An 18,091-nucleotide genomic window follows, 5' to 3' on the forward strand; every position below is an offset into this window, starting at 1 on the left:
TCATCCTATTCAGGATTGGTCATCCTAGGAAGATGAGACTGATATTTGCCTAGGCATTAATTTTTGGCAGGTCGGATGTTAGTCTACCTCTCTGGTTCCTTTGGTGAAGGTTTCGTATAAGCTTAACCCGACTTTTTGGGCTGTTTGCCCCTACACCTGCTTTTTGTGCACAGAGATGGTACTCTCCTTTGGTGAAGGAGATAATACTCAAAATTATATAAATACTATATATATTATAGTAATGATAGGTAACATCAGCTATATACTATATATAAAAATTATATAAATACTCGTATGGTCGTATGTAGATGAAAAGCCAGCCTAGTTAGCTTAGAGATTGGAGGGAAGCACGACTGCTTTGTAAGCGCTAGGCCGCGAATTCGATCCCCGCCCGGGGCGAACTTTATCCTATACAGATAAGGTTCGTTCTCGGAACTGTTGGCTTTCTCCTGACCTATCCTCCCTACATCTCTTTGTTTTCGGGACCTCCGTTGTTACAGTTCCCCCTGTCAAACCTATTGAAATAAAAAATGGCCATCGAAATTTCAGCTTGAGGCAGGTAGTTCTCGGTTCGTTCTCGGAACTGTTGGCTTTCTCCTGACCTATCCTCCCTCTACATCTCTTTGTTTTCGGGACCTCCGTTGTTACAGTTCCCCCTGTCAAACCTATTGAAATAAAAAATGGCCATCGAAATTTCAGCTGATTACATGCTTATCCTTACTTTACCCAAATGAAGAAAGTGAAAAGGAAAGAAAAGAAGGAAAAAAAAAAAATAGAATCGCGAAAGAATGAGTCCCAATGTCCGTACCCAAACTATTTGGGACTACCCCGGGACTAGATAGTCCTATACCCACAAGACTGGTACCACGGGACAGAAGAGTCCCGGCATAGTAGAATATTAACTCGTGTCTGTTGTGATTAAAAAATGAAAGAAAAGTAAGAGTGGAAAAGTCTAGTGTTTGATTTTCAGATGCTTCCCCAAGAATCGCGGGACAGAAGAGTCCCGGCATAGGAGAATAATAACTCGTGTCTGTTGTGATTAAAAAATGAAAGAAAAGTAAGAGTGGAAAAGTCTAGTGTTTGATTTTCAGATGCTTCCCCCAAGAATCTTTGCCTCTAGGAAATGAGAGCTCAGTTTCTATTAAGACATGCACCAATCCTTCCAAGTCAGGTCCCATGGCGTAGTGGTCACTGTCAGGTCCCATGGCTTAGTGGTCACTGCGCTCGCCTTGCACGCGGGAGACCCGGGTTCGATTCCCGGCGGGGTCAAGAAATTTGTATCATGCAAAGAATCTTTGCCTCTAGGAAATGAGAGCTCAGTTTCTATTAAAACACTAGCTGAATTCCGTCGCTTCGCTCCGGAATCCCGCTAGTTGTAGAAAAGGCATGGCCGAACTTGTAGAAATAATAAAAAATACGGTCGCGCTGCGCGCTCCCTATTAGCTGCATAGTTGTCAAACTAAAAACATAAACGAAACTCAAAATGTTGGTCGAGAGCGGCAATTAAGACCTGTTCTACCAACCTTACTGTCATAAGTGTCGAAGTGCCCAATTGAAAGAACGGTCTGGTCTACCGATTTTTCTTTTTCTCAAGAAAGTATTGTGCTTCTTCTTTATTGGAAGTCCGGTCCTCATATTGGCTTGTGATGTTTTTCATTAACTGCTTTACTTATGTGTTTTAATATTTAATTTCCCCTCAGGGAAAGGTTTTTCTTTCGTTTTCTGTGAAGTACTTCCTCAACATTGTTTTATTATTAGACTGCCCTCTTAAAATGAGTTGTGCCATTATGCTATACATAGTGAAAAAAAGTGTTACCATCTATTCGCCGACAAGGTATCCTCCTACTCACATTAACCTCACTCAGCCTGAGTGGGACCGGGAAAGCCAGCAGCTCACGACTCCCCAGATGGTCACCCATCCGGATACTAACCACGCGCAACGTTTCTTAACTTCAGTGATCCATTGGGAACTAGCGCATTCAATGTACTATCGCCGCTGGCTACATGGTACCCACCCCAAAAAAGACACTCTTTCTTTATTCTGCCATCACCATTCGGCTACAGCTGAAGCCGCTACAACAACATGGTAAGTTTTCTGAAGGTGTACTATCTCCGCTGGCTACATGGTACCCACCCCAAAAAAGACGCCCTTTCTTTATTCTGCCATCACCATTCGGCTACAGCTGAAGCCGCTACAACAACAACAAAAACAACATGGTAAGTTTTCTGAAGGTGTCTTGTTTTCGGTAGGAGCATGCTGAGATTTTCGTTTTAATTTGATTAACAATCATCTTCGATTATTAGACTGCCCTCTTAAACTAAGGTGTGCCATTATGCTATACATAGTGAAAAAAAGTGTTACCATCTATTCGCCGACAAGCTATCCTCCTACTCACATTAACCTCACTCAGCCTGAGTGGGACCGGGAAAGCCAGCAGCTCACGACTCCCCAGATGGTCAGCCATCCGGATACTAACCACGCGCAACGTTTCTTAACTTCAGTGATCCATTGAGAACTGTTGCATTCAACGTGCTATCTCCGCTGGCTACATGGTACCCACCCCAAAAAAAGACGCCCTTTCTTTATTCTGCCATCACCATTCGGCTGAAGCCGCTACAACAACAACAACATGGTAAGTTCTCTGAAGGTGTCTTGTTTTCGGTAGGAGCATGCTGAGATTTTCGCACCCATGAAGTTGGTTAAAGTATCTTTCCACGAGGTGAAGAAAGTCCGACCTGTTGATTCTGAAAAGAAACACAAAACAAATCTGTAACGACGGGTGTTTTATCGTCCCGAAATTGGAGACAAGGAATAGAATAGAATATACCTTGTTTATTCTGTTTGAATGAGACTAAAAGGTCCCTTTACCCCAGCATTCTAAAGAAGGTCTCATGTATTTTATGGGTTTAATAACAAATATTAATAACAGAAGGAGGACAGGATAGGAGAAAGCCAGCCGTTCCGAAAACGAACATCCCATCAGGATAAAATCCGCCCCGGGCGGGAATCGAACCCGCGGCCTAGCGATTACAAGGAAGACGCTTTACCCTCGAAGCTAACTAGATGGTTGTACTAAACTTCAAGTTGGGACCTTATCTTATTCTTCTTCTTCCTTGTCTTTTCTCGTGATCATATACTGGGTCGGCGTTTTTCGTCAGCCTCTCAATCAGCCCTGACTAGGGTGATTGCTTTTTGCTGACGTTTAGTTTTTTGGATATAAAAATGTTACCTGTGCTGAGCGCCGTTTCGTTGCTTTCCATCAGGAACGCCGTGTCCAGAAGTTTCACGTGAACGCTGAGCTGATCATAAAAGGAATATTCCTACCAAATTTCAGCTTTCTAGGTGTTGTGGTTCAGGAGATAGAGCGATCAGTGTATGAAATGTGAATGAGTGAATGAATCTTGATTTTATAATATAAGATGGAAGGAGCTCGGATATTGTTCTTGGGCATCCAAAGATTCCAAAGGGTTACTTACACCAATGCTTCCAACACTTTGTGACCCGTTGTCTCTTGGACACAAAACCTAACTTCATGATATCTACTCCTAAAATGTGTACCTAAACTTAACTATGTGACGATTTTTAAATCAATAAATTAGTCGAATAATTGTCCTGATGAAATTAGTGTATTGAGCGTTTGTAGGTGAACAGAAGGAATGACACATCCACCAATTTCTCAAGAAGTGAATAACTTTTTTTGTGAGTTTTTGCACCCAACATTAGCTTCCCGTTAACTGAACTCCTTAACGTTATTTGACGAAAACTCGTTTCTGCACATGCCCAGATGTATTTTTTTTTTAATTTTTTCATTTTTTTTAAAACCAAATAACCTTGAAGAGTTCAGTTAACGGGACGCTAATTTTAGATGCAAAAACTCGCTATTACCTAATATTTTATTCGAAATAACTCGATCCTCTATTAAGACCTGTTCTACCAACCTTACTATCATAAGTGTCGAAGTGCCCAATTGAAAGAACGGTCTGGTCTACCGATTTTTCTTTTTCTCAAGAAAGCATTGTGCTTCTTCTTTATTGGAAGTCCGGTCCTCATATTTGCTTGGGATGTTTTTCATTAACTGCTTTACTTATGTGTTTTAATATTTAATTTCCCCTCAGGGAAAGGTTTTTCTTTCGTTTTCTGTGAAGTACTGATGTTTTTCATTAACTGCTTTACTTATGTGTTTTAATATTTAATTTCCCCTCAGGGAAAGGTTTTTCTTTCGTTTTCTGTGAAGTACTTCCTCAACATTGTTTTATTATTAGACTCCCCTCTTAAAATGAGTTGTGCCATTATGCTATACTTAGTGAAAAAAAGTGTTACCATCTATTCGCCGACAAGGTATCCTCCTACTCACATTAACCTCACTCAGCCTGAGTGGGACCGGGAAAGCCAGCAGCTCACGACTCCCCAGATGGTCAGCCATCCGGATACTAACCACGCGTAACGTTTCTTAACTTCAGTGATCCATTGAGAACTGTTGCATACAACGTGCTATCTCCGCTGGCTACATGGTACCCACCCTAAAAAAAGACACTCTTTATTCTGCCATCACCATTCGGCTACAGCTGGAGCCGCTACAACAACAACAACAACAACAACGACATGGTAAGTTTTCTGAAGGTATCTTGTTTTCGGTAGGAGCATGCTGAGATTTTACTAGGTGGAATATTCAAGGAGCAGAATTGATTGATTGGTTGATTAATTGATCGATAGCTATTAGGGTGTGTCCACACACAGTCGAGGACCGTCGATCAATGTGAATCGACGCCCGGTCGGCTATGTGTGGACACACCTTTAGGCTTAGATTCCAAATGCAATCTAAGAGATTGATTAGCACAATTAAATTAGTGACACAGGACATCTTTTCGGCTGATAGGAAATGATAGGGCCCGTCTATTAGAACTAATTATGTGGATATTTTCGGATAAAAAGGAAAAAATAATTATGTAAAATATAAATCTCGCCTCTGATGGACCCTATTATGTCAATATTTTCGTCCAATTAAAGTGTATTCATTATTGCGTTGTCAATACTTTCCCTAGGATTGGGCAATTTGAGACAAGGATTATGTATGTAGGTGCTTAATGTTGGATTATTTAATATCTTCCAAATAGGCCCGCTTTGGAAAAGCATGAATAATAAATTATAGGAATGAAAAGGAAAGTGGATAAAAATCCGGGTTTCGGGCTATGGGCCAGCCTAGTTAGCTTAGTTGGTAGTGCGTCTGCCTTGTAAGCGCTAGGCCGCGGGTTCGATTCCCGCCCGGGGCAGATTTAGTTAGAAGGCAGAAGCGCTACCTTTCAAGCCAACTAGGCGGAATATTCAAGGAGCAGAATTGATTGATTGGTTGATTAATGTATAAGTTAGAAGGCAGAAGCGCTACCTTTCAAGCCAACTAGGCGGAATATTCAAGGAGCAGAATTGATTGATTGGTTGATTAATTGATCGATAGCTATTAAGGTGTGTCCACACATAGTCGAGGACCGTCGATCCATGTGAATCGACGGCCGGTCGGCTATGTGTGGACACACCTTTAGGCTTAGATTCCAAATGCAATCTAAGAGATTGATTAGCATAATTAAATTAGTGACACAGGACATCTTTTCGGCTGATAGGAAATGATAGGGCCCGTAACAGCCTTGTGGACCAATCCTGTAGATTTGGCGCAGCCCCTGGGCTTCGAAACGGAGATGTAGTCACCAACGTTAGTAATAGCAGCAGGAGGTTTTATCGTCCTGAAATCGAAATTGAAGGATAAAGTTCGCCCCGCGCGGTAATCAAACCCGAGACCTATCAGTTAGAAGGCAGAAGCGCTACCTTTCAAGCCAACTAGGCGGAATATTCAAGGAGCAGAATTGATTGATTGGTTGATTAATTGATCGATAGCTATTAAGGTGTGTCCACACATAGTCGAGGACCGTCGATCCATGTGAATCGACGGCCGGTCGGCTATGTGTGGACACACCTTTAGGCTTAGGTTCCAAATGCAATCTAAGAGATTGATTAGCATAATTAAATTAGTGACACAGGACATCTTTTCGGCTGATAGGAAATGATAGGGCCCGTCTATTAGAACTAATTATGTGGATATTTTCGGATAAAAAGGAAAAAATAATTATAATTATGTAAAATATAAATCTCGCCTCTGATGGACCCTATTGTCAATATTTTCGTCCAATTAAAGTGTTTTCATTATTGCGTTGTCAATACTTTCCCTAGGATTGGGCAATTTGAGACAAGGATTATACAAATCTCGCCTCTGATGGACCCTATTATGTCAATATTTTCGTCCAATTAAAGTGTTTTCATTATTGCGTTGTCAATACTTTCCCTAGGATTGGGCAATTTGAGACAAGGATTATATATGTAGGTGCTTAATGTTGGATTATTTAATATCTTCCAAATAGGCCCGCCTTGAAAAAGCATGAATAATAAATTAATAGAAATGAAAAGGAAAGTGGATAAAAATCCGGGTTTCGGCCTATGGAGTGTAACGTGGTACCTCCACGCCGTAACTTTTGTTAAACTTTGTCCCAACTCTGCTCCATCTCGTTACCTCAGGAGGCCTAGCGATACCATGCCGTGGGAGAGGGGCAGGGGGGATACCTACCGCGCGAGAGAGAGAAGACAGTGGAATTTGGTCAATTTGGAACTAAGCTCGAAGCAAGACGGAGAGGGAAGAAAGTAGAGCGCTTCCTATACGATACCTAAATCTCTGCGAAATATCAAAAGTTTCTGTTTCTTTGTATTTAAATATATTTTCCCAATTTCATGGTGAATACATATTGTTGTGTCAAATCGTGCGTTCTCCTTTTAGTAGTTTCTTCTCCTGAAGAGATAGTCCCCAGCGTCCCTTTTTTTTTTTTTTTAACAACGAAAGCTGAGAAACAATTGCTTTTCGTTATCCACATGCATTTCAAGTATATAACTCTGAGTACTTGAGTAATTAAATTGAGTTAGTAGATAGGTCTTATATTAATGAATTAGTAACATTACTCAGAATAGATAATTAAATAGATCGATATCGACATTTCAAGAGCTATCGACATTACAAAGAAGAAAACCTTGTACTTCTGACTTACGACCTCTTCTAATGGATTTTATCCAAGGACAAAGAAATGGTATTAAGATGCAGTTCGGTATGCAGATTTAATGATGAATACAAAGTCATCCGTCATTGCATATTGCAACTGGCAGATTATCTTGCTAAGCGTGTGGTGATTAGTCAGTTATACTGGGTCACTTCGAAGATTTTACTAAACATGGCATTTGACAGGATGCATCCAATTTATATCCGAAGACGCACGTAAAATTGGAAATACAGTTTTTTTTTTTTAAGAGGTTTGACAAAGGGAACTGTAACTGCTATGGTCTTATCGTCCCCAAATCGAAGAGAGAAGGAAGACAGGATAGGAGAAAGCCAGCCGTAATACTTTTCTGATTTCGTTTCTTTTTTGAAGATGTTTTTTTTTTTTTTTTTTTTTTTAAGAGGTTTGACAGAGGGAACTGTAACTGCTATGGTCTTATCGTCCCGAAATCGAAGAGAGAAGGAAGACAGGATAGGAGAAAGCCAGCCGTTCCGAGAACGAACATTATCCCATCAGGATAAAATCCGCCCCGGGCGGGAGTCGAACCCGCGGCCTAGCGCTTACAAGGCAGACGCACTACCAACTAAGCTAACTAGGCTGGCGGAGGATTTGAAAACACCAATTTTCAATTGTTTACATTGTAAGCTCTAGGTCGCGGGATCAATTCCCGCCCGGGGCGGATTTTATCCTAAAAACATAAGGAACCTAACCAATCTGCCTATTACATAAACGCCGACCCCGTCTGAACACGGGGAAAGGCAAGGAAGAAGAAGAATAAGAGAAGTGCCACCTTGAAGTTTAGTATGCCAGCCTAGTTAGCTTTTAAGGTAGCGCGTCTCCCTTGTAAGCGCTAGGTTCGCGCGATCAATTCCTGCCCGGGGCGGACTTCATGCTAAACACACAAGGATGTCTGTCTCGCTGGTGTAGTGGTCAAGACGCTCGCTTGGTGAACGCCAAGGAGGGCGTGGGTTCAATCCCAGCCGAGGTATGGAACTTTATCCTCAATATAATTTGAGAATTTGACCATAATAAGGTTCGTTCTCGGAACGGCTGGCTTTTTCCTCATCCTGTCCTCTCGATTTCGGAACAATAACACCTCAAAAGTTACAGTTCCATTTTCACAAAAAAGGTCTGTATCGACATAGGTTTGGATTTTTAGGCGTCTTCAGGCGAGTCCGCGCTCCGCGCTACTGAAAGTTGCGCGACTACGTTTCCAGCGGGCAAAAAGCGTCAGTGTCATATATTAATCTACAATAAAGTTTTGTGTATTTGCCACTGTCGACTTTCAGTTTCCCATATCTCCTGCAGATATCTTCACTTTTCTCTCGCGTGGATATAGGTATTGATTTCCCTGGCATAGAGCAGATAGAGGGATGTGATGATAGAAGGAGGCGAAGACTTCAAACCGCATAGAACTGAGAGCAATGCTCTTTGCAAAGCTCTATGCTCTTTGCTCTCCACTCTTTTAGCCTAAAGGTGTGTCCTCACATAGTCGACTTTAGCAATTAAAGGTCGGCTTGCCAGCCTAGTTAGCTTGGAGGGTACCTCTTGTAGGCGCTAGGGCGCGATTTTGATTCCCGCTCGGGGCTAATTTTATTTCATCCTAACACACATAAAGTTGGTTCTTAATGTGTTTGGAATGGTTGGCTTTCTCCTATCCCGTCTTTCTTTTCTCTTCGATAATTTTGTAATAAACGCCGACCCCGTCTGAATACGGGGAAAGGCAAGGAAGAAGAAGAATAAGAGAGGTGCCACCTTGAAGTTTAGTATGCCAGCCTAGTTAGCTTTTAAGGTAGCGCGTCTCCCTTGTAAGCGCTAGGTCGCGCGATCAATTCCTGCCCGGGGCGGACTTTATCCTGAACACATAAGGATGTCTGTCTCGGTGGTGCAGTGGTCAAGGCGCTCGCTTGGTGAACGCCAAGGAGGGCGTGGGTTCAATCCCAGCCGAGGTATGGAACTTTATCCTCAATATAATTTGAGAATTTGACCACAATAAGGTTCGTTCTCCGAATGGCCGGCTTTTTCCTTATCCTGTCCTCCTCTCGATTTCGGGACGATAACACCTCAAAAGTTACAGTTCCCTTTTCAAAAAAAAAAAGGTCTGTATCGACATAGGTTTGGATTTTTAGGCGTCTTCGGACAAGTCCGCGCTACTGAAAGTTGCGCGACTACGTTTCCAGCGTGCAAAAAGCGTCAGTGTCATAGAATATTAATCTACAATAAAGTTTTGTGTATTTGCCACTGTCGACTTTCAGTTTCCCATATCTCCTGTGTAGATATCTTCACTTTTCTCTCGCGTGGATATAGGTATTGATTCTGATTTTCCACTAATTTCCTCTAAGCTGTTGCTCTATTGATTCTCATTCGATTTCCTCTTGACCTGGAAACCCACTAAACTTGTGTGAGTCGTGAGTAACCATGTGAAATATTCGCTGTTTAATTTATTTATTAAAGAAATAGCAAAGGTTGAGTGCGAAGGGCATCCACTCGTAAAATTTGCAGTCAAAACCAAATGTCAGCCCAAAGCAATCACCCTAGTTAGGGTTGATTGAGAGGCTGACGAAAAACGCCGACCCCGTCTGTACACGGGAAAAGGCGAAGAAAAAGAATTGCATGTGAGAGGCAGGCAGCCCTTTTGCATTTTTTTATTTACATTTATAAACGGTATCCCTTTACTATCTATTTAAAAAAAAAAAACGGATATTTCCACCCATTTCCCGATTTTGAAAATTTGGACCGATTGCAATACTTTCATTACTAGTAGCTATACTGTAGTAATAGAAAGTAAAAATCTTACAAATTTTATTCGGTCAAATTCTGGAACTTTTTCTTCCTCTATTTCCAGGTGATCCCGCAGAAATGCTCCAAGTCCTACTCCCTCCTGTGTTTCAAACTGGACATTTAAAAAAGGTATCCCTTTATTATTTATTTAAAAAAAACGGATATTTCCACCCATTTCCCGATTTTGAAAATTTGGACTGATTGCAATACTTTCATTACTAGTATAGCTCCTCTATACAGTAGTAGGTAATAGAAAGTAAAAAAATCTTACAAATCTTATTCGCTCAAATTCTGGAACTTTTTCTTCCTCTATTTCCAGGTGATCCCGCAGAAATGCTCCAAGTCCTACTCCCTCCTGTGTTTCAAACTGGACATCATTAAATACGTGAACAAACTGAGCGACAAACAAGAAATACAACTCATTCCGGGCGTTTACCTGGAGAAAATAGTCAAGAGAAATGACGAAAAAGACCGAGAAAACTCGAGTAGAAACGAAGAAACCCCGTCAAACCAAAAGAAAAACAAAGAGGAATTCCCCAACCTAAATATGATCCCGTCAAACCAAAAGAAAAACAAAGAGGAATCCCCCAACCTAAATATGAACAATAGGAATAAAAAAGTCCCGACCAATTTGAATGACAAAATCCAAGAAAATGGACATAAAACTATCGACAACCTAAATATGAACAATAGGAATAAAAAAGTCCCGACCGATTTGAATGACAAAATCCAAGAAAATGGACATAAAACTATCGACAAAGATGTTAAACACAATGGCAATCACCACAACATACTCAGCATCACTGGAAGACCGGAAGAACAGCTGCAGAAATACGAGAAAATTGGCAAACACAATGTTGCCAAAGACGGACTTGGAGGACCCAAAGACCAACTGGAAAGAGTTGATAAAGATTTCACAGAAGGTGACAACAATGATGATTATGATGAAGAAGAAGGAGAAGATCATGGTGATAGTTACGGTGATGGGACTGAAAAAACCGTCAGTGAAAAAGGACTTGACAAAATCGACGTAGACTTCTACACCCATCTGTTGTCGCAGAACAAGTCGGGCGGTCCTTGGCTGTCCGCAGAACTACTCGACGAGGAATTTCTCGACTACTTGGCGCGAAAATTCGACCGCTATTTTCGGACGAGGAATTTGAAGATCCAAATCGTAGAATCGGTCAAGAAGATCGACCGCGAGGTTTTTGGTGGAATCCTGCCTACGGCCGAAAGTGGTAAGTTGTTTTAGTGTTTGCTTTCTGTTATCTGAGCTTTCTTTAGAAACCGAAGAAGGCTCGCCTTGACAGGTGCATGTTGAAGTGATTATTATTAACCTCTGAGTATGTTCGGAGTTCAACAAACACTTTGAAGTAAACCTATAGACCTAGGAGATTCATTGATAATCCCTTTTTCATTTTGTTCAATAGGTACTTCAAAAACTAACAGAATATTCTCTGTCCCTTCCCTAGAACTATCGTATTTTTTTCGTAGTATGTTTGTAGTACGGGCTTGATCACGGACACACTTTTTAGCTGAATCCCCTTTAGCGGTGATTTTTTTTTTGTAGTTTATTTGGTTTATAACCGTATTTCGACAGCATATTAGCGCTATCAGTAGGTGCAGTTTCTTCTTCTTCTTTACCTTTTCCCACTCAAGTGGGGCCAGCAAGTAGATGTAGTTTATCGCTTTACATAAAGTAAAGTAGTTCGATTTAAAAACGATCTTCCCTCCCCCTCCCTACACCCTGTTTCATGTAGTTTGCTTTACATAAAATTATATGTAGTTTGTAGTTTGCTTTTAAAATAAGCTTCCCCCTTTCTCCCTCACTATCCCCTGTTTCATGTAACATCAAATTATGTAGTTTGTAGTTTGCTTTTAAAATAAGCTTCCCCCCCTCTCCCTCACTATGCCCTGTTTCATGTAGTTTGCTTTACATCAAATTATGTAGTTTGCTTTTAAAATAAGCTTCCCCCCTCTCCCTCACTATGCCCTGTTTCAGGACGCAGAGGTACCGCCACCTATCGGAAAAAGTCGAAAATTCCGCTCAGTTTCATCATCACTATCGCGGCCGCCCTAGGTCTAATCCTCCTTAAAATCCTCGCCGCCAAAACCATTCTCCTGTCCAAGCTCGCGCTGCTTTTGGCGGGCCTACAGTTTTTCAAATCCGGTCACGGCGGCAGCTCGAAATACACGGGGTCGACAACGACGCTGAGTGACGGCGGAAAATCCAATATTGAGATAGCCACCGCCAAAAGACGCAACTCGGAGTGTGCCGCCAATGCCGCTTTGGTGACGCATTATAACGAAGGTGTACGAAGCGTTGCCGTTAATGAAGCCGCAGGGGCGGCAACAATAGGACTTGGAGACTCTATTCTAGTCAGACAGCCAATGTCCGGGCACGTGAACTATGACTACAACCGCAGGAACGTGCTTCAGCGGGCTGACTATTTTGACCCGTATGTCCAAGAAGACCCAAAGCTGTTTGTCCCCAACGATTTTTATCAAAATATTAAAGCGGTTGCCCCCAACGGCTATTATCGAAACGGACCCAAAGATGAATATGTTGCACAATATATCGCAAACGATGCGTTACCGAACGCAATCGTTCTCAACGAGTACGTAAAAAGTGATCATAATGAATACGGAAAAAGTGACCAAGTCAACAATCGAGAGGAATTCCGTCGTCGAATGGATAAAGAAGGAGATAAAAGGGACAAAGAAATGAATAGAATGGATCAGGGAATGGATAAAATGGAGCATGGAATGGATAAAATGCATCATGGAATGGATAAAATGCATCATGGAATGAATAAAATGCATCATTTAATGAATGAAGTGGATCACAGAATGGATAAAGAAGTGTATAACACTGATAAAGGAATTCATAAAATTGATAAAGAAGATTTGGAAGACACCGGAGAGACTGAGAATGATCCGAGAAAGAAGATACCCAGACTTGATCACAAGAACGATATCGACAACACGGTAGATAGTTTGAGGGAGAATTATCATCCAATATGGAAAACTCTTGAAGAACGATGAAAAGACTAGAAAGCTAAATTCAAATTCCAATAGAAAGGTAAACTGTGATAGAATAGAAATGTTGATATGAAAGTTCTGACAAGTCATGAAATTTTCAAGCACTTCTTTGAGTTTTATGATTTCTATGAACCAATATTGAACCACAATCCCACACTATCGGGAAAACATAAATAAGCTAATCGATAGAATTTCCCATAATTAATTTCAATGGACGTTGTGTTGTATGAAATAAATAAAATAATATTAATAATTAATTATGAATAATAATTAATTTATTACCTATGTTCAATTGTATTCCCATGATCATGGTTTAAGTACCTTGAAATAGGAGGAACGAGGAAACACCTTTTACTCGGATTTATATTAAACAACAAAATTATGCATGTTTTTATTTTATTTTTTTATTTTTATTTAAGTACCTACGTTTTAACAAGTATAAATAAACTCTATACAAGGTTATATCGGACAGCCAATGTCCGGGCACGTGAACTATGACTACAACCGCAGGAATGTGCTTCAGCGGGCTGACTATTTTGACCCGTATGTCCCAGAAGACCCGAAGCTGTTTGTCCCCAACGATTTTTATCAAAACGTTAAACAGTTTGCCCCCAACGGTTATTATCGAAACGGACCCAAAGATGAATATGTTGCACAATATATCGCAAACGATGCGTTACCGAACGCAATCGTTCTCAACGAGTACGATTCAAGGGCGGTGGAAAACGTCTCACCCTATTTCTCTCAGAAGCTAGCTCTCAAAATAAGATCGGTGAAGACCGAAATACACGCTACGATACGACTGACTACCAACTTGAACTTCCGGCCAATGGAGCAGTTGCAAATGGGTAAAAATTATAAATAAATGGTCGATTCCTATGTAAAAAGTTGGGAAAAATCCAAATCTGACGTCAAAACTCCGAAAAAATTTCTGTAAAAGGTCGAAAATTCAATTTTTATGTTCCGTTCTAATGAAAGAGATCAAATATGTGTGACGTCAGACTTTACGCAGTTGTTTTTTTCGTCCGTTAGGTAGCGCCACTATGCAAGCACGCTAGCCGAGGAGCAGAAAGAACTGCGCAGAAACGTATGCGCACAAACACATTAATGCGTTGCCTGCGAGTGAGCTTTGCTCGGGACATTTGATGTGACGTCTTCGCCTACGGGGTACGGGAGCGTATGCCGTGACGTCAAAGTTCAAGATTTACCGGTATTTTTTAAATCGATTTAGGTATCTCGGGATCTAGAAGTCGTAGAAGAAAAAGAAAAATTTCGTTGGTCCTCATTTTTCCTGCTCTATGACTTTGAAAAGTGCAACTGATCTATTATTATGTATGCGATATTTTCGCAAAATTCAGTTCTAAAACTATTGTACTCGTTTTTTCGGGGATCACGAGGTGGTATTTGTTGGATTTGTGGATCAGTGCCAAAGGTAGGTCTATTATTCCCGACTGGAACTTTCGCATTGCTTTGGCTTTGGGCTTTTATTGTTCAAGTTGTAATGCTAGTGACAGTGGCCCATCCTCGAAAGGGTGGCTCCTTGTCAGTTTTTTAGAAGCTTTAGTAGTTATTTAGTTGAGGCTCCATATTTATTATTTGTAAATTGTAATGCATCAAATTTTCAATGAACTTTTCTTGAAAACACTTTGGCAGTTGTGATTTTTAATAACACTTCTTTTTCTGGTCCTGTAATCATGTAAGCATGAAATATAAGTACATAGTTTAGATGTAAAAGAAATGACTTATACTCTTCACTGGGACTCATTTCTTTTACATCTATGTTATGGAACTTCACAAAGTTACTGAGTCCTCTATCATGTTGTTAAGTACATAGTTATTAAATATAATTTTTGCAAGTAGAGGTTATGAACAATGTTGACTGGTTATTGAACATACAGAGAGCGTGAAGAGTCACGTCACGTTACGTCACGTCATGTCATAGCGATTGATATGGCCAGCGCCAGCCATAAAAAACGACATTTCAAAAAGATCTGACGCTTACCGCTCTCTATGTTAGGCCAGCCACTCACTATTAGGTACACCTGATCAGGTGTCAAGTCTACCTGATAGAGTCAGTTGGTGGTATTTGTTGGATTTGTGGATCAGTGCCAAAGGTAGGTCTATTATTCCCGACTGGAACTTTCGCAATGCTTTGGCTTTGGGCTTTTATTGTTCAAGTTGTAATGCTAGTGACAGTGGCCCATCCTCGAAAGGGTGGCTCCTTGTCAGTTTTTTTTTAGAAGCTTCAGTAGTTATTTAATTGAGGCTCCATATTTATTATTTGTAAATTGTAATGCATCAAATTTTCAATGAACTTTTCTTGAAAACACTTTGGCAGTTGTGATTTTTAATAACACTTCTTTTTCTGGTCCTGTAATCATGTAAGCATGAAATACAAGTACATAGTTATTAAATATAATTTTTGCAAGTAGAGGGTATGAACAATGTTGCCTGTTCATTGAACATACAGAGAGCGTGAAGAGTCACGTCACGTCACTTCACGTCATGTCAGAGCGATTGATATGGCCAGCGCCAGCCATAAAAAACGACATTTCAAAAAAGCTCTGACGCTTACCGCTCTCTATGTTAGGCCAGCCACTCACTATTAGGTACACCTGATCAGGTGTCAAGTCTACCTGATAGAGTCAGTTCTACCTGATAGTGTGTGTGCTCATCAGGTATCAGGTATACCTGATAGACGGACCTTTTCAGCCGTACCTGACAGGTCTACCTGATAGTGAGCACACGGGAAAAGGTGAGTTGGTTCCCAAAAAAAAGGTCCATTTTTGTCACGTATGAATTGGTTCCCCTTCAAAAATTTCATGTACGAATTGGTTCCCCTTGGAAATCATCAGGTGCAGGTGAACTGATCAAGTGTACCTGTCAGGTCTATCTAATAGTGAGTGGCTGGCCTTAAGGCTCTCTATGTTATATTATCGCTCTTTTGTACCCTGACGGGGACATACACCCTCAGGTTCCTTCACCGCTCCACGGAACAACCGACGCACATCACAATGTAATCAGGGAACCAATTCATACAAACCTTTTTCCAACCGGAACCAACTAATACGTTTTTTCCAACCGGAATTCCAACCGGAACCAACCAACTCGTACTCAGCCGAGCACACACATCAGGTGTCAGATATACCTCATCAGGTGAACTGATCAAGTGTACCTGTCAGGTCTATCTAATAGTGAGTGGCTGGCCTTACGGCTCTCTATGTTATATTATCGCTCTTATTAAATATAATTTTCCCGAGTGGAGGGTATGAACAATGTTGACTGTTCATTGAACATACAGAGAGCGTGAAGAGTCAGGTGACGTCAAGACAGAGCGCCAGTCATAAAAAACCACATTTCAAAAAGCTCTGACGCTTACCGCTCTCTATGTTAGGCCAGCCACTCACTATTAGGTACACCTGATCAGGTGTCAAGTCTACCTGATAGAGTCAGTTCTACCTGATAGTGTGTGTGCTCATCAGGTATACCTGATAGACGGACCTTTTCAGCCGTACCTGACAGGTCTACCTGATAGTGAGCACACACATCAGGTGTCAGATATACCAAATCAGGTGAACTGATCAAGTGTACCTGTCAGGTCTATCTAATAGTGAGTGGCTGGCCTTACGGCTCTCTATGTTATATTATCGCTCTTTTGTACCCTGACGGAGACATACACCCTCAGGTTCCTTCACCGCTCCACGGAACAACCGACGCGTTACAACGCCCGTAGTATTAACTCTGTTCTCAGGTCGCAAGAAGCACCACGGCGGCAACAACCACATCCTCGCGGCCGGCGTTCTCGGCACGGTGGGAGCAGCGATCCTCTCCGCTCTGGCCGGGAAAGCGCTCTTCGCCTCGGTGCTCGCGTTCGCTCTCGCTGTAGCCAATCTATTCCGGAGCTGGGGCGGCGGGAGCTCCTCGCACGGGCGAATCTCGACTTGTGCTTCCCCGGAGAGCGCTGCGACGGCGGCGATACTTGACCTCAACGGGCGGAAGGTGGATTTGGACAAGTACTCGGCAATTATAGGCGTAAAGCGGAGCGGAGACGCTCCGGTTGGGATCCCCGTGGGGACATTGCATGAGATTGTGTATAAGGCGCAGAGTGGGGGTAGTACCGGGGCGGGAGGCGGGTACCCCCATTATGTGACGGCTGGTGGGGAGACTGTGCAATGAGATGGGGAACGCCGAGAGCGGGATATTAACTTTTAGAGTCTTCAACTTTTCCTTATGACTTTGGGAAGCGATTAACTTTCAGTCTCTTCATAATGACTTTGACGACGACGATAAGTGCTTATGATAACTTACTTTTGGCAATATATGTATTTTGGTCTAGCTTTTCTTAACATTTTCCCCATATTCCGAAAGTGATCCTTGTGTCTGGAAACAAAAAGGAAGGATTAAAAAACTTTATTTTATTTATTTTTTTATATAAAAAATTAACAATAACGCCGAGAGCGGGATATTAACTTTTAGAGTCTTCAACTTTTCCTTATGACTTTGGGAAGCGATTAACTTTCAGTTTCTTCATAATGACTTTGACGACGACGATAAGTGCTAATGATAACTTACTTTTGGCAATATATGTATTTTGGTCTAGCTTTTCTTAACATTTTTCCCCGTATTCCGAAAGTGATCCTTGTGTCTGGGAACAAAAAGGAAGGATTAAAAAACAAATGCTGTATTTTATACGTCAAAAGAAGACCTTCATTATGATTACGGCGAATTACCCATTCTTTTGGCAGTTCTTTTAGATTTAATTGAAGAATTGGTCCTGAGCTGTTAAAAATAATATACACGGGCTGTCAAATAGGTAATTAGACAGGTAACAAATTTTCCGCTAAGTAAGAAAATATACCTAGAAATTTTCCTTCTCATATTGTATCTATCCATAATTCTAATAGGAGTAGTACGTATATGTAGGTATTACCTATCTAATACAGAACTCCAGCCATAGTAAGTTTTATAGTACCTACAATGTACAATAGTCATACTACAAGAAACTACCTACAATCAGGGCCGTATCCAGCATTTTGCGAGGGGGGGGATGCTCCAAATCTGGCCTACAGTACAGGAGAAAAATGAAGCTCGAAGGTAGGGGAGGGGAGTGGCCGGGGCCCCTAGACCCCAATTTTTCGGAGTCTGACGTACAGTAAAGGAGAAAAATGGAGCAAAAGGG

General features: G+C 41.4%; 1 protein-coding gene and 2 pseudogenes across 1 annotated transcript; 1 reads left to right on the plus strand and 2 right to left on the minus strand.

Annotated features, from left to right (window-relative positions):
• Positions 1 to 1,883: 1,883 nt before the first annotated feature.
• LOC113466906 lies at positions 1,884 to 2,001 on the minus strand (annotated as a pseudogene).
• Positions 2,002 to 2,429: 428 nt separating this feature from the next.
• On the minus strand, positions 2,430 to 2,547 carry LOC113466907 (annotated as a pseudogene).
• A 7,914-nt stretch (positions 2,548 to 10,461) lies between these two features.
• Positions 10,462 to 12,987, plus strand: LOC103507946. The gene is made up of 3 exons (XM_026822681.1): positions 10,462 to 10,529; positions 10,614 to 11,108; positions 11,873 to 12,987. Exons 1-3 carry the CDS (start codon positions 10,469 to 10,471, stop codon positions 12,913 to 12,915), a joined length of 1,599 nt encoding a protein of 532 aa, XP_026678482.1. The 5' UTR covers positions 10,462 to 10,468; the 3' UTR covers positions 12,916 to 12,987.
• The last annotated feature ends 5,104 nt before the right edge of the window (positions 12,988 to 18,091 follow it).

Source organism: Diaphorina citri, unplaced genomic scaffold, assembly GCF_000475195.1.
Source record: "Diaphorina citri unplaced genomic scaffold, Diaci psyllid genome assembly version 1.1 scaffold354, whole genome shotgun sequence".
Classification (NCBI taxonomy): Eukaryota; Metazoa; Arthropoda; class Insecta; order Hemiptera; family Psyllidae; genus Diaphorina; species Diaphorina citri.